Source organism: Procambarus clarkii, chromosome 2 (genome assembly GCF_040958095.1).
Source record: "Procambarus clarkii isolate CNS0578487 chromosome 2, FALCON_Pclarkii_2.0, whole genome shotgun sequence".
Classification (NCBI taxonomy): domain Eukaryota; kingdom Metazoa; phylum Arthropoda; class Malacostraca; order Decapoda; family Cambaridae; genus Procambarus; species Procambarus clarkii.
The window spans coordinates 45,854,605-45,870,744 of record NC_091151.1 but is presented as its reverse complement, the minus strand read 5'-3'; the positions used below and the strand labels follow the sequence as shown (position 1 = coordinate 45,870,744).

Sequence of the window (16,140 nt, the reverse complement as noted above, 5' to 3'; positions counted from 1 at the left end):
CCTCGAGCAGCTTGATCATTTCAACAATGAAGAGACCGCTGTTAAGACATTTCGCACGCATACATGTTTTTGTTTCAAGGAAGGAAACACAATTGCATTCGGTGTTCCACTGTATATGCTAATTAGCAGCGAGCCTCCCCCGGTTATAGCGGACACAGACGCTATAACCAGAGATGCCGACGACAAACTAGATTAAAGTGGCATTATAGAATTACTGTCTGGCTCGTAAAATGGGCTTAATGCGACTTAAATTTTGTTTCGCTTATTGCGTTTTAATAGGCCTATCTGCACACACACACACGCACACTCACACACACACACACACACACACACACACACACACCCAGTAGGCTCAGGAATCTGTACACCAGTTGAATGACAGTTGAGAGGCAGGACCAAAGAGCCAGAGCTCAACCCCCGTAAGCACAAATAGGTAAGTACAAATAGGTGAGTACATCTGAATTAAACCTCACGTTACTGGGAGACAAAAGAGTTAGGGGGGAGATGATCATCACATACAAGATTCTCAGAGGAATTGATAAGGTAGATAAAGACAGACTTTTTAACACAAGGGGCACACGCACTAGGGGGCACAGGTTGAAAGTGAGTGCCCAAATAAGCCATAGAAACATTAGAAATAATTTTTTCAGTGTCAGAGTAGTAGACAAATGGAATGCATTAGGCAGTGATGTGGTGGAGGCTGACTCCATACACAGTTTCAAGTGTAAATATGATAGAGCCCAGTAGGCTCAGGAACCTGTACACCAGTTGATTGACAGTTGAGAGGCGGGACCAAAGAGCCAGAGCTCAACCCCCGTAAGCACAACTAGGTAAGTGCAACTAGGCAACTAGGTAAGTACACACACACACTCTTCCCCTTTTGGACGGTAGTCAGACGATCTCGCCTCATGCAAGTCGGTGTTCAATCCCCGACCGTCCAAGTGGTTGGGCACCATTCCTTCCCCTCCCCGTCCCATCCTCTGACCTCTTCCAAGTGCTATATAGTCGTAATGGCTTGGTGCTTATACCTCACAGTTTCCTTCCTCCCCCCCCCACCCCATACGCGAACACACACATACATATTCAAAAGCCCCCCCCTCCACCCTCCCTCCACCCCCACACACACAGACACGAAACGCACCCCTCACTTAATCTTACTTTTTAGTGCCTTACTTTAAACCTTTTGATATAACACTGAGGCTGATTGTCCACTTTACGAGATTCGACTTCAATTTCTCATCTTCTGCGTCACCAATTCTGCTTCCTCGTTCTCTCTTGCATTGTCTTCCTCCTGCTCTTGCTTCTTACCTTTTATTGTATTTCTCCTTTGCTTCCTCATTTTAGGTCCTCTGCTCTAACTTCTTCACTAAATTTCTCTCTGCATTCTATTTTCCTGTCACCTCCTCCCCTTACATATCTTTTTTATCTTCCCACTACATCTTCTCCTCCCGTTCCTTGTTCCCCCTCACTCTCTCAACCTCCTCCACTTCCATCTCTTCCTTCGTCTCCTCATTCGTAAACAAGCCCTAAACTTCACGGATCTAATCAAGAGCTTCACCAGACTTGCTTGATCAGAGCTCATCCATTCCTGTCCTGTACACACCTCTCTTCTCTCTCTATCTCTCTCATCTTCTGTATATATCCCTCTCTCACACTCTCTCTCTCTATATATCCCTCTCTCACACTCTCTGTATAATACCATCCATTTATCACATCTTCTCTGGTGTGAGTGTGTGTGTCTGTGTGTGTGTGTGTGTGTGTGTGTGTGTGTGTGTGTGTGTGTGTTTGGTGTTTGCTGCTGTCGTTGACACGCATGTGTATGTATTATGTAGGTTTTCGTGTATGAATATAAATTACAATATAACACAAAACAAATTATAGCCATAACAAATTACTGTGACATTCTATTTATTCACAAAGAATATTAATCATATGCAAATTGCAGGACCAAACAGCTTGCTTGCCTCCATTCATTCATTACTCACTAAGCAATGTCTCCAAAAAATGTGTCGTGAAATATTAATTCTCAGTCATTGGTCTTAAGTTATGAGTCACGGCCATTACTCGATCCCAAGTGTTACAGCCTTAAAGAGCACCTAAATTGCTTTTCTCTCTCTTTCTCTTTATTTTTATGGAATAAGTTTATGGAATACTTTATGTTTACGTGTTTTAATTAGTCTTTGGTTTGATTTCCTCGTTTTCTGTTGGGTATTTCTTTCATTTGACAGTTATTGTTTAAGATTCACTACCTGGAACAAAATGTTCTAAGTAGCAGGGGCTATGGTGAGCCCGCGCATTTGACAGTGTTATTGTATTATGATCATTAGGGATCTATTAAGTCCTCATCCTCATCGACACCATCACTAACAGTCACCAACATCACCACCAATTTCACCATCAACACCCCCATATTATTACAGTATTCTTGCAGTCATAAATTAGCTCCCCATTACCATATTTGGCAGGTTGCGTATGCAACAGAAGAATTAATTTACATCTATTTGTTTGAAGCAGCAAATTTACGTACTTATTAAAAATAAAAATTTATGGAATTTCGAATGGAGAACATTTATTCGTATAAGAACCTGAAGAACTAGCGATATTTGAGAGAGAGAGAGAGAGAGAGAGAGAGAGAGAGAGAGAGGAGAGAGAGAGAGAGAGAGAGAGAGAGAGAGAGAGAGAGAGAGAGAGAGAGAGGAAAAAATTAAGAGGTCTCCCACTGAGATACGAAGCTCATTTCTAGAATAAGAGACACTGACGAGCATGACTTAGAAACACTAGAATACAAAGAAGCAACAACTTTGAATGTAGTTCAGCATGATATATCCTGGACACACCGCCATGATTGACTATATATTAATTGGCTTGACGTAGACGAGCGCGAATGATATTGTCTGGAATAAAGGATATGTCACATATCCTTTAGTTGGATATGTGGGGCCAACACTCCAAGAAAGTGTTGTTTGGTAAGTTATTACAAGTCAAGCCTGGCCCCAGGCCGGACTTAGGCTTAGAAGAACCCAAGGAAAACCCCAGATTAACCCCAGATAAACCCCAGGTAAATCCCAGGTAAATCCCAGGTAAATCCCAGGTAAATCCCAGGTAAATCCCAGGTAAACTCCAGGTATAGGGTGAATATATCCCCTTACTGCCGTCCTTACTGCGGCTCAGTTGGGTGCCAGACGTTCCTGCCTGCCCTGTCATTCCTGACATCTGTGTGTCAAGCGTCTATGCCTGCCCTGTCATTCCTGACATCTGTGTGTCAAGCGTCTATGCCTGCCCTGTCATTCCCCATATCCTTATAGCCCATCTCTGTGTCAAACATCTTGATGTGTCTACTATTTGCGCTTGCAGGATCGAGCTGCAAGCTCTTGGGCCCCACCTTTCTAACAAACGGGTTTCTAATATTCTCACTCCCGACCTATTCTATATTATAGTTACTATATATATATATTTCTCTCTAACAGGATGTAGTCCGTAGCAGCTATCTAAATCCCAAGTATACCTATTTACTGCTAGATATACAGGTGCATCAGGCGAAAGAAACTGCCCATTTGTCTCTTCTTTGGCCGGGAATCGAACCCGGGCCCCTTAGGACTACGAACCCAGAGCGCTGCCTACTCGCCTGCTTACGCGAGCGTGCGTGTGTGTGTGTGAACGAATATAAAATTGTTTACGTGTATGCATGTTTGTTTACATATTTACCTGCGTGTATATGTGAGTGATTGCTTGTTGTACGTGTGTGTGTGTGTGTGTGTGTGTGTGTCCACGCCGGTGGTGGACAGGGAATGGTGCTATCAACCGCCTGTCAGTTGTGGCAGCCTCTGGGGACGAGGGGAAAGAGATGGATTGTGAGGGGAGAAAAGGGGAATAAATGGGATAAAAGGTAATATATGGGATAAAGGATAGTATAAACGATAAAATGGGTATTATAGAGGATAAAAGAGGTAGATAGATAACTATCAGGGGGGAAAATGCCAAGCCATAACGGCTATATAGCACTTGGAAGGAGTCAGGATAAGGATTAGGAATGGGGGGGGGGGGAGGGAAAGGAATGGTGTCCAACCACTTGGACGGTCGGTTAATGAACTCCAACCTGCATGAAACGAGACCGTCGCTCTACCGTCCAAATGGTTGGGCACCATTCCTTCCCCGCCCCCGTCTCATCCCTAATCCTTATCCTGACCAAGTGCTATATAGTCGTAATGGCTTGGCACTTTCTCCTGATACAAATAATTACAAGTGAATACAAAAATCCTAATATAAGCTAACCAAGGTCCATGTTCTGATCCATACTATGTACTAATATTAAGGTACAGAATCATGTCACATAAACGTGATTTATTTGCGAGAAAATATTGCAAGCCGTCCTCATACCAAGTCCATTCCATCCAGCGGTTGACCCCAAAGACACATTCGTCAATTTTAACATGTTGTTCAAAATAGGAATTTTCTCAAATATAAATTAATATTGTTATATATTATATTCTCGATATTTTTTAATATTAATATGTATTTGAGAAAACACCGGTTCTTGAACAAATCCACAAGAGCCGTGACGAGGATTCGAACCTACGTCCGAGAGCATCCCAGACGCTGTCTTAATGGACGTGGATTTGTTCATTTGATGCATCACGCTATTGTGATTTCTGTGTGCACCGGTTCTTATTCCAACGCCAGAAAAAAAAAATGAATTTATCGTTTGCTCTTAGCTATAAACGAATTGTGGGGTTCAGTCCCTGAGCCCATTATATGCCTCTGTAATCCTTTCCACTACCGCCCACAAGATGGGTATGGGGTGCATAATAAATGAACTAAACTAACTAACTTTTCTAAGGACGGACTCTGTTTGGACGAGGCGAATTGAATCTCAAAAAATCATATTGCCTCGTTTGATGCCCAGCTTGGGGCCTTACGCAGCCCGTCCTCTACACAAAATACACGAAAATGACCGATAAAATAACAAAAAAACCCTTAACGAACCTAACTTATCCTAACCTACGTTTGTAAACAAAGTGATAATATACGAAGATATTCAAGTATTTGAGAAAACTGCTTTGATTACAGCATGTTGACCAGACCATTCTCAGGTCGATTGTCGACTTGAGAATGGTCCAGGTAGGACCGAAACGTCGTCGTCCCTTCACCATTCATGTAATGAATGTTAATAAACGACTTTGAACTATAAACGTGGATTAAGGAGTGGACGAAAACAGACGTGAGAACAAGTGAGAAACTTGTGTAGTGAACACATTAAAGAATAATTCAGTACTCACGGAATCACAGGAGTACATGACTGTCACACTCGAGCTATAATACACCGCGTATTAACTCACATCACGCACAAATAGAATAATACAACGATACAGTCAGTGACGTGCGCTGGTTACAGCTGCATGTCTGTCTGTACTGAAGCAACGCTTTTCCACTGTACAACCTTGACTATTTTTAAGCAGCCAATTAGAGGCTGACTCTTCATTCAGCCAACAACCTTAATGGGGTTATTAGCGCCACGTTCTTTCTCATGAAAGCTCTTGACACTGGCTTGTTGCTCCCACATTACTGGATTGACGTAAAGGGAGGGGGGGGGGGGGTGGCACCATGGGTTGGTTGCTCCCACGTCGCTGACTTAACGTGGGAGGCAGTCCGTCATCAACAACAAGGGCCAAATGCTCGTTAATCCCACAGTCAAACCTCTTGTTTATAAAAACCCCGTCCTCATATCAAGTCCATTCCATCCAGCGGTCGACCCCAAAGACGTATTTGTCAATTTTAATATGCTGTTCGTTCAAAATATGAATTTTCTCAAATATAAATATTTTATATTAGCATATTGTGCATATTTAGACATTGGTTAGGTTAGGTGTTTGGGTTCTGTTGGCGATTATTTGTATTTGTAGTACGTGGGTGAAGCATTTACATTGTAGCGTTGTAGTTCGAACAAAAGTCGACAGCGAAGCACTTTTTCCGGAAGTGTTCGAACGTCATCAGTTGTGAATCGTGTGTAAACCGTTTTTCATTCATAAACAGGAGGTTCGGCGGGTGCATGGAATGAACTTTGACCTTTGTTTGGAGGACGGGTTGGTTAATAAATGAAGAACTGTTAACACACGACTCACACCTGATGACTTTTGAACATTTCTCGAACAGTGCTTCGCAGAAGACAGCTCTGTGCTCAAATAGCTTACTTAGTCTGTAAATGATTCACCAACGTAAGAAAAATACCAGCCCGTCTTCAAAAACAAAGCCCAAATGCCCGTTAATCCAGTTGCCAAACCCCTTGTTTACGAATGAAAAACTGTTTACACACGTCTCACAATTGATGACGTTCGAACAGTGCTTCGCTGACCGCTTCTGTTCGAATCAGAACTCTGTAAATGGTTCACCCACGGGCGAGGAAGGGGGTACCTGGGGGGAGGAAAGGGGTCGGGGGGTTGGAGAGGGTTGGGATTCGTCGGGGTGGTGGGGGGTGAGGGTGGAGGAGAGCCAGAGGGAGGGGGGGAGGGAGGTGTTCATAGTGACGGAGGAATTTTTTTTTTTTATTCTCTACCACAGACGTGGCCAGACATTTACAATGCTAACCAGCATATATACATTTTCTTCTGTCCTCCATGGACAGGGTGAGAGATCTGTTAAACTTATAGTTTACATTGAACAATCAACCACAGAAGGTGATTGTAGTCCTTTAAAAATGCTAATCTAACCTACATATATAAATACATAGGTACACAGATTTACGTATGCCCTACATAAAGTGTTAGATGTGTCGTTTACATAGTGTCATTAATGGGACTTACAATAACAAACAAAATAATATGTATTTCACATTGGTTCTAATTTTTATCGACCCCCTAATATGTCGTGTTAATAATATTTGTCATCGTCTATTTTATCATTGTCTCATTTTTCTTTCGAATTTTGTTTTAATTAATATATCCGTTGTTGTATCCTTATTTCTTTTAATTCTTTGCCTTTCATGCACTTATTGGTCGCATGATATTACGCTCTGTACTGAAGATGCAATATTTAGTTTGGTTAGGCCTTAAATATTTCCCAATAAACAGTTTTCTATGAAGCTGGAGGTCAGAGACATTTTCTCTGATGAGATTTCTAATGGTCATAGCTTACGATTTCAATAAACATTGCCTTAACAGGAAAAGAAAATCACAAATTAAACAGATATGCAATGAAAATGATTTCCCAGGCAGTCAACAACTTAGTAACTGTGACAAACGACACGACCCTTGTCGTCTTGTCCATATAAATTGACTGACACTTCCGGAACAATTTTGAATATCTTAGATTTTGAATTTTATGAATATGTTTGATCTAGTCTATCAGCCTTACATTTTCTTGTTTGATGAGCTGTTAGTTCTGTAGTTCTGTAGACCTTAATCAATTAGGATTCTCAGGATTAGCATTGTTCAGTTCATCTACGATCACTACTGCAGACATAACAATTGTTTACAATTAGTTGTAAATACGAATACAGAGTTTTTTATTAGTAAATATTAAGGAGTGATCAGCGGAGGCACACTTTTTATATTAGATTTTAACGCACAATTGTAAACTGGACAACAGGTGTTACCACGTGTAAACAGGACATCAGGTGTTATCACGTGTAAACAGGACATCAGGTGTTATCACATGTAAACAGGATACTTTTACATCATCTATGACAGATTCCCCATTAAAAGGTTAGATTCAGAAAACTGAAGATGGCTGACTAACCCTTTCATTCTTTGCAGAATAATCAAGGCAGTCAATATCATATATAAACCTACATTTTAATAATAAAAATATGTAAAGTCTATCTATTCAATAAAGTCTATTTTTAATACGTGCAAAATGCAGCACGTAGTAACATAAAAATATGGTATGTTCTTGGCATTTTCAATTGTATGGAATAAAATAGCTGAAAATTCTTTTTATAAGTTCATTAAATTCCACTGCGGGCTCACCATAGCCCGTGCTACTTCAAACTCTTTGTTCTACAATTATAAGTTCATTTTTACGTAAAACTTAAGCAATATCATGAATCACTGAGAGACGTATTTTATATATGGACTTTAGACTTAAATATTTACACAAGGAACTATAACATAAAATTAAAAAATTATGTAAATATTTACACAGGGAACACAAGGAACTATATAGCATGTAAATATTTACACAATTAATATATGGAACTACTACATGTAAATATTCACACAAGGAACATATTGAACTATATTATGTAAATAGCTACATAGATAACATTTGGAACTGTAGCCTGAATATATTTACACAAGAAATACATCTAACTATAGTATGTAAATATTTACACAAGAAATACATTAAATTATAGCAAGTAGATATTTACAAAAGGAAACATAAGGGAAACAGAGGGTTCCTGCCATATACAAAAACTACAATATGTTACTACAAAACTACAATATGTTACTACAAAACTACAATATGTTACTACAAAACTACAATACCCTCTCCCCTTCCCGTATGTTAAATACAGTCTTTGGAATATAGCAAAATGAAATGCACCGTCTAATTTAAAAAGTCTTCCCAAATTTCAACTCAGATTCCAAAAACCAGAAAAATATTAAATTATTGGACTCGCAGATATACAAATATACTTGATAAGGTTATAACAACACACACACACCATTCATCTATGGAATATAAAATGAGTTTTTTTTTTCTTCACTAGAAAGGTCCTTAAAATGTTCAGGAATCATTTTATCATCCTTGTCTGCACTTTTCCCTTAGAACTGATGTCTATTTTATGGTAAGATTCCTAAGGTCTTAACTGTATGAGTTAAGATGTAGTTCACCGCAAGTTGTGGCAGTTCACTATAAGGCAAACTTATAGTGAACTGGATGACAAGGAGGTAACTACTTTGGAATAACCAACATCATATTGACTTAAGATGGGTCTGGTAACCTTATCATGGGCTGGTATTGGTAGGTACCTCCAGGACAATCACCGGTAGCTTTCACCATGGACTACCACCGATAACATTCACCATGAGTATCACCAGTACCTTTGTAAAGGACTATCACCGGTAGCTTTCACCCGAACAGTCATCAAGAGTTACCTCCAGGGTTTGATCGTGTTCACTCCGTGTTCACAAAGGAAGTGCATGTCGAAGTCGCAATGAAAGTCGGCCCACTGGTAGCCGAGGAGTCCCCCTACCATGTACATACAGTGCTGGTCGTCGCCGCTGGGCTGAGAGGGTCCCCAGTTGGTGAAGTCCACCAGCTGACCTGACCACAGGAGGAGGAGAAGGACGTCAGACTTAATTTGGTGTTGAGCTTAAAGCCTTTCAAGCTTTAACCTTAGTTTAAACCTCTAGAGCAGAGGTTCTCAGAGCCCCAGGTCACATATTTACCCTTGCGATCCTTGGTCTCCTCAGAGGACATTCTTTCCCAGCTTGAAGTTCCTTCCCAGACTGACATTCTTTCTCTGGGTAAAATTCCCTCCACTCAGATTTTAAATACTTCCCGGGGAGAATCCATGCTCAAGAAAGTATGTATGTATATATATATATATATATATATATATATATATATATATTATATATATATATATAAACACCGAGAAACAGGATACACCTCTTAGTGTATATACACCATATATACACTGAGAGATGTATGCTGTATCTTTTTGTGAGTTCAGTTGTATTCAATTAATAATCAGGAGGATTGTAGCATAGCAAATAATTATGTAACATATATAATATGAAGAAAAACATAATACACAGAACTACATTTTAACATAAGTTAATAATTAATAATAATTCAAACGTAAAAGTAAAAAAAATATAATTTATAAATTATTTCTTGCAATAGTTTAATGTTCATAACCCAAAAGAAATTACAACAACGAAATGATAATATATTTAGGAGCTATGTCGGGATTCATGGCAGTGAGGGATAAGGCAAGCGTCTGAGAACCACTAGCACGCTGGTTCGAATCCCCTGAAAATCTCCAAAGAATTTTCTCATTACCTATCAAGTATCTTGAAAGTGTAAGGATGTGTAGAGGAAAGTTTTTCAGAGGTTGTATATAGGCATGTTGTATAATATATGTTATATAGGTATGATATAAAAATATATTGTATGGGTATTCTGCATGGATAAAGGGTGAATGTAAAGGGGTAAAGGGTGAATGTAAATGGAAAAGGGTGAATATATATATATATATATATATATATATATATATATATATATATATATATATATTATATATGTCGTACCTAATAGCCAGAACGCACTTCTCAGCCTACTATTCAAGGCCCGATTTGCCTAATAAGCCAAGTTTTCATGAATTGATGTTTTTTCGTCTACCTAACCTACCTAACCTAACCTAACCTAACTTTTTTTGGCTACCTAACCTAACCTTACCTATAAATATAGGTTAGGTTAGGTTAGGTAGGGTTGGTTAGGTTCGGTCATATATCTACGTTAATTTTAACTCCAATAAAAAAAAATTGACCTCATACATAGAGAAAAGGGTTACTTTATCATTTCATAAGAAAAAAATTATAGTAAATATATTAATTCAGGAAAACTTGGCTTATTAGGCAAATCGGGCCTTGAATAGTAGGCTGAAAAGTGAGTTCTGGCTATTAGGTACGACATATATATATATATATATATATATATATATATATATATATATATATATATATATATATTATATATTATTAAATATGACCGAAAAAGTAAGATTAATAATTCTAACACGAATTTTCTCAATCTTTCGTACATTACGCTTCACTGTTGGAGGTAAATCAAAAATCACTTCTCCAAAATTCATTTTTATTTCTAGTCTGACGCGACACGGGCGCGTTTCGTAAAACTTATTACATTTTCAAAGACTTCACAAATACACAACTGATTAGAACTTACGTATCTCTGCTATTATATCTACATTTGAGTGAGGTGGGAGGGATGACGTGGCATATAGTGATGTGGCATTAACACAAGACAGAACATGAGGGGATATTAATAGGGTATTAAAAGTATCAACACAAGACAGAACACGAAACATTGGGTATTGAATAGAAGTGTTTGTAGAAAGCCTATTGGTCCATATTTCTTGATGCTTCTATATTGGAGCGGAGTCTTGAGGTGGGTAGAATATAGTTGTGCAATAATTGGCTGTTGATTGCTGGTGTTGACTTCTTGATGTGTAGTGCCTCGCAAACGTCAAGCCGCCTGCTATCGCTGTATCTATCGATGATTTCTGTGTTGTTTACTAGGATTTCTCTGGCGATGGTTTGGTTATGGGAAGAGATTATATGTTCCTTAATGGAGCCCTGTTGCTTATGCATCGTTAAACGCCTAGAAAGAGATGTTGTTGTCTTGCCTATATACTGGGTTTTTTGGAGCTTACAATCCCCAAGTGGGCATTTGAAGGCATAGACGACGTTAGTCTCTTTTAAAGCGTTCTGTTTTGTGTCTGGAGAGTTTCTCATGAGTAGGCTGGCCGTTTTTCTGGTTTTATAGTAAATCGTCAGTTGTATCCTCTGATTTTTGTCTGTAGGGATAACGTTCCTATTAACAATATCTTTCAGGACCCTTTCCTCCGTTTTATGAGCTGTGGAAAAGAAGTTCCTGTAAAATAGTCTAATAGGGGGTATAGTGTTAAATTCGTGTTAGAATTATTAATCTTACTTTTTCGGTCATATTTAATAATATATGTCTACAGGAAAGACTGCTACCAAAATATACTAATATATATATATATATATACTGTAGGGAACCACGCCCACCTGAAGGGACTCACCTGTAGGGAACCACGCTCACCTGTAGGGACTCACCTGTAGGGAACCACGCCCACCTGTAGGGACTCACCTGTAGGGAAGCACGCCCACTTGTAGGGAACCACGCCCACCTGTAGGGACTCACCTGTAGGGAACCACGCCCACCTGTAGGGACTCACCTGTAGGGAACCACGCCCACCTGTAGGGACTCACCTGTAGGGAACAACGCCCACCTGTAGGGACTCACCTGTAGGGAACAACGCCCACCTGTAGGGACTCACCTGTAGGGAACCACGCCCACCTGTAGGGACTCACCTGTAGGGAACCACGCCCACTTGCCACTGTGACCATTATCGGAGCCTCCCACCCACACGCCCGTGTTGTGATCTCCTGCAAGGGAGGAGGTCGTGCTGTCAGCCTGTCTGTCTTAGTATCATAAATATATTGCATCTTAGAGGTGAGCATTTCTCAGAAATTGTGTATATATATCTCTCCTCTATTTACTAGTAATATAAATGGGTAAGAGAAACCTAGAGTTTAGTGCTCTTGTGGACGGTCACTGTCGTGAACTTTCACCCTCTCTCTCTTTCTCTCTCTCTCTCTCTCTCTCTCTCTCTCTCTCTCTCTCTCTCTCTCTCTCTCTCTCTCTCTCTCTCTCTCTCTCTCTCTTTCTCTCTCTCTCTCTCTCTCCCTCTCTCTCTCTCTCTCTCTCTCTCTCTCTCTCTCTCTCTCTCTCTCTCTCTCTCTCTCTCTCTCTCTCTCTCTCTCTCTCTCTCTCTAACCTTTCTCCCCCTCACCCAAACTCCTCACCATTAACAGCCAGCCACTTCTTGATGTAGAGGTTCTCTTGGGCCGTCTCGATGGTGGCCAGGGAGACGCCGTTGCCGAAGGAGTGGCAGAACTCCGCAGCACGGAACCAGTTTAAGGGGAAGTAGCCGTAGAAGTAGCATTTGGTCCCTATCTTGTGGAAGGCCATGGGGCAAGACTGGACGAGCTGGGGTCGTAATAGGCTCACGTCTGTCGGTAGGGAGAGAGTTAGTGGCTGATATCATCACTATAGTGGTAGAGAGTAAGGTATGTATCATCACTATAGTGGTAGAGAGTCCGGTATGTATCATCACTATAGTGGTAGAGAGTCCGGTATGTATCATCACTATAGTGGTAGAGAGTCCGGTATGTATCATCACTATAGTGGTAGAGAGTCCGGTATGTATCATCACTATAGTGGTAGAGAGTCCGGTATGTATCATCACTATAGTGGTAGAGAGTCCGGTATGTATCATCACTATAGTGGTAGAGAGTCCGGTATGTATCATCACTATAGTGGTAGAGAGTAAGGTATGTATCATCAATATAGTGGTAGAGAGTCCGGTATGTATCATCACTATAGTGGTAGAGAGTCCGGTATGTATCATCAATATAGTGGTAGAGAGTCCGGTATGTATCATCAATATAGTGGTAGAGAGTCCGGTATGTATCATCAATATAGTGGGACAGAGAGCCCGGGCATATATCATCAATATGATGGGAGAGAGAGTTCGACATATATCACTATACGCAGCGATTACGATACTTTCACCAATTTCAATCCCTCTCATACCAAGCTATTTATACCTGATCTAGCAACATACTTGTAATCACTCCGATCATTGGATACCTGACCATAACAATCACCAAATGGGTTAATTGATTCCAGTTGCCCCAGTTTCCACCTAAGACGAGTGCCAAGTCACAATATGTTGCCCAGTGAACTAGATCACATGTTAATAGGTCATTACAGTGTTAGTTTCCGATTAAACTCTTCTTGGTGTTGTCTGAACACCTTGAGAAACGTTGAGTAGATTCTGTGGAGGAAGCTGAGTGCTTCTCTCCTCTCTTAGAGCCCCCGCTCTGAGTGCCTCCCCCTCCCCCCTCCCCCGAGGTAAACGTTGAGAAACTGAACGTTTTTTTTTACGGGGACCTTGCTGATGGGAACGTTGATGGTAGTGATTATGTGTGAGATGTGTTACACTTCCCAGACGCTGATTTCTTCTCGGCCTCCTGTTCCGTCCCTACCTCCCTTCTCAGTCTCTCACTCTCTCACTTACTCTCACTCTCACTCTGTCTCTCTCTCACTTTCTCTCGTTGTCTCTCGATCTTTTTCCTATAACTCTCTTTGTCTTTCTCATTCTCTCTCTCTCTCTCTCTCTCTCTCTCTCTCTCTCTCTCTCTCTCTCTCGCTCTCTCTCCCCTTCAACATTATTCAACGTATATGTGCTGGCCAGGAATTTTCCATAGTACGTTGATGACGTGTGGGTCGTGAGCTTAGCCAGAGAGTGAAGAGCAGGTGACACCCGCAAGTTGGTGAGGTGAGCGCTGCCTAGTATGATCGCGAGGGTGGTGCAGGAGGGGTGGGTGAGGGGTGATCATGGCTGACAGCGATGTGGGGTTTGGGCTATATTTCTTGCTCCACTACCGCCAGTCCCCACACCACGCCCACACTCCCCCCCCCTTCCCCCTCCACCACTACCACCACTTTCACAGCTTCGTTACCTGTTCTAACGCCGCTGTCTCCAGCATCAGCACTTCCAACACCACCACTATCACCACCACTATCACCACCACTCTCAATATCTCCACCAACAACACTGCCGATAGTACCATTAGCACAACCACAAGAACAATATCAATACCTCTTTCACACACACACACACACTGACTCACTTAAACAAGACAAAAAGCCTTGAAACCAGCAAAGCAAACAGCGTCCCTGAAACACAAACTTATCCTTTCCGTTCCAGCATCTCTACTGAAGCCAATCTCTCATCTTATCTCTGCTCATCTTCTCTCGTCGCTCTCTCTCTCCAGCTTCCAATATGGCCACTGCTCACACTCTAGTACCTCCCAAAAGTTAAATATGTTTTCTCTATGATTTCAAGCACGCATGCGCACGTTCACATGAGACTGCTCTCTCTCTCTCTCTCTCTCTCCTCTCTCTCTCTCGTCTCTCTCCTCTCTCTCTCTCTCTCTCCTCTCTCTCTCATGTTTTCTCACAGTAACTGCTCACCTGCATCGCTCAACTTTCCCTCTATACTTTCCTGCTGTACTTTCTCCCGGAAACTCTCAACCCCTCCTGCTACCCAAGCCAGGCAACACAGAGGGAATTTTAGCCTCCAGCATATGCCTTTGTCTCACGGGGTCTGCCCAGAAGGAATTCCATTGTGTTGCTCGGGTGAGTGCGTTCTGCAGAGCTGGTGATGAGGTCTGCTGGTCTTGGAGGGTGTCTACCTGCCCTGATTTAATGTGTTGTGTATATGGGTCTGTTTCGCGCAATCTAAATACCGAATCTAAATTAATTTGCATATTGTTTTTTCTTTATAGTGTATGATACATTGATTTATTTATTTATTTGTGTATTTATATAGTGTACAATACCTGTATTGTGTACTATACTTGCCTAATGTACCATGACTCTTTATATGTCTTGACTAAATCAATAGTTGCTTTTATATTAAGCATTTTGGGTGTCAGAAGTGGAGAGGATGAAGGAAATTGAGAGAAATAAACAATTATAAAATAATTTACAGAGATTTTAAGTTCAATATATAATGTTAAAGAGAGAGAGAGAGAGAGAGAGAGAGAGAGAGAGAGAGAGAGAGAGAGAGAGAGAGAGAGAGAGAGAGAGAGAGAGAGGAGAGAGAGAGAGAGAGAGAGACAGAGACAGACACGACCTGACAGCCCCACACAAGTAGCACACAATGAACAATACAACAACACATGTTTAGTGCTACTTACTTGAAGATACATTCTTCTTCCCAAGGGCTGGAGACGCCAGCATCCCCACCCACCACCATCAAGACCACCGCTGCCAGCCTCACTCTCTTCCACATTGACATAGGAGTTTCTCTATGCCACCATGTTGCCATGGAAACCTCTTCACGCCCACACGTCGCCATAGAAACCTCTTCACGCCCACACATCGCCACAGGAACATCTTCAATCCTACATGCTGTCATTGAAGGCTCTTCAAAACTAAATACAGTTGCAGGAGTTCTTGCACACCCACAGATCGCTATAGGAAGGTTCACCACACTTTAACATGAGCCTTTCGCTAAGGCAATAGCTATTCCTCAGAAACTTCGTTCGAATCCTCTCCTCTCTGCTTCAGTAACTGCAGCTCACGCGCCCTACGGGTATCATCACCCCTACGTAGGCCTGTATGAGCCCTGGCTCCCATGGTAATAGGAGACAGATTGGGAGACTTCCCAGTCAACTTGAGCGTGTATGAATGTCTTTATACACGTATCACGAACCTTAAACATATAATTTATTCTTTTTAAGATTTTTCATGCTATTATTTCCAGGTCAATATAGGAAATTTTTTCTCTATTAATTC

At 41.1% G+C, this 16,140-nt stretch overlaps 1 protein-coding gene across 1 annotated transcript; it reads right to left on the bottom strand.

The window, feature by feature from the left end:
* Positions 1 to 7,921: 7,921 nt before the first annotated feature.
* Positions 7,922 to 15,583, bottom strand: LOC138367086 (perlucin-like). The gene is made up of 4 exons (XM_069328489.1): positions 15,540 to 15,583; positions 12,576 to 12,782; positions 12,081 to 12,155; positions 7,922 to 9,261 (listed from the first exon to the last, which is right to left on the bottom strand). Exons 1-4 carry the CDS (start codon positions 15,580 to 15,582, stop codon positions 9,089 to 9,091), a joined length of 498 nt encoding a protein of 165 aa, XP_069184590.1. The 5' UTR covers position 15,583; the 3' UTR covers positions 7,922 to 9,088.
* Positions 15,584 to 16,140: the final 557 nt, after the last annotated feature.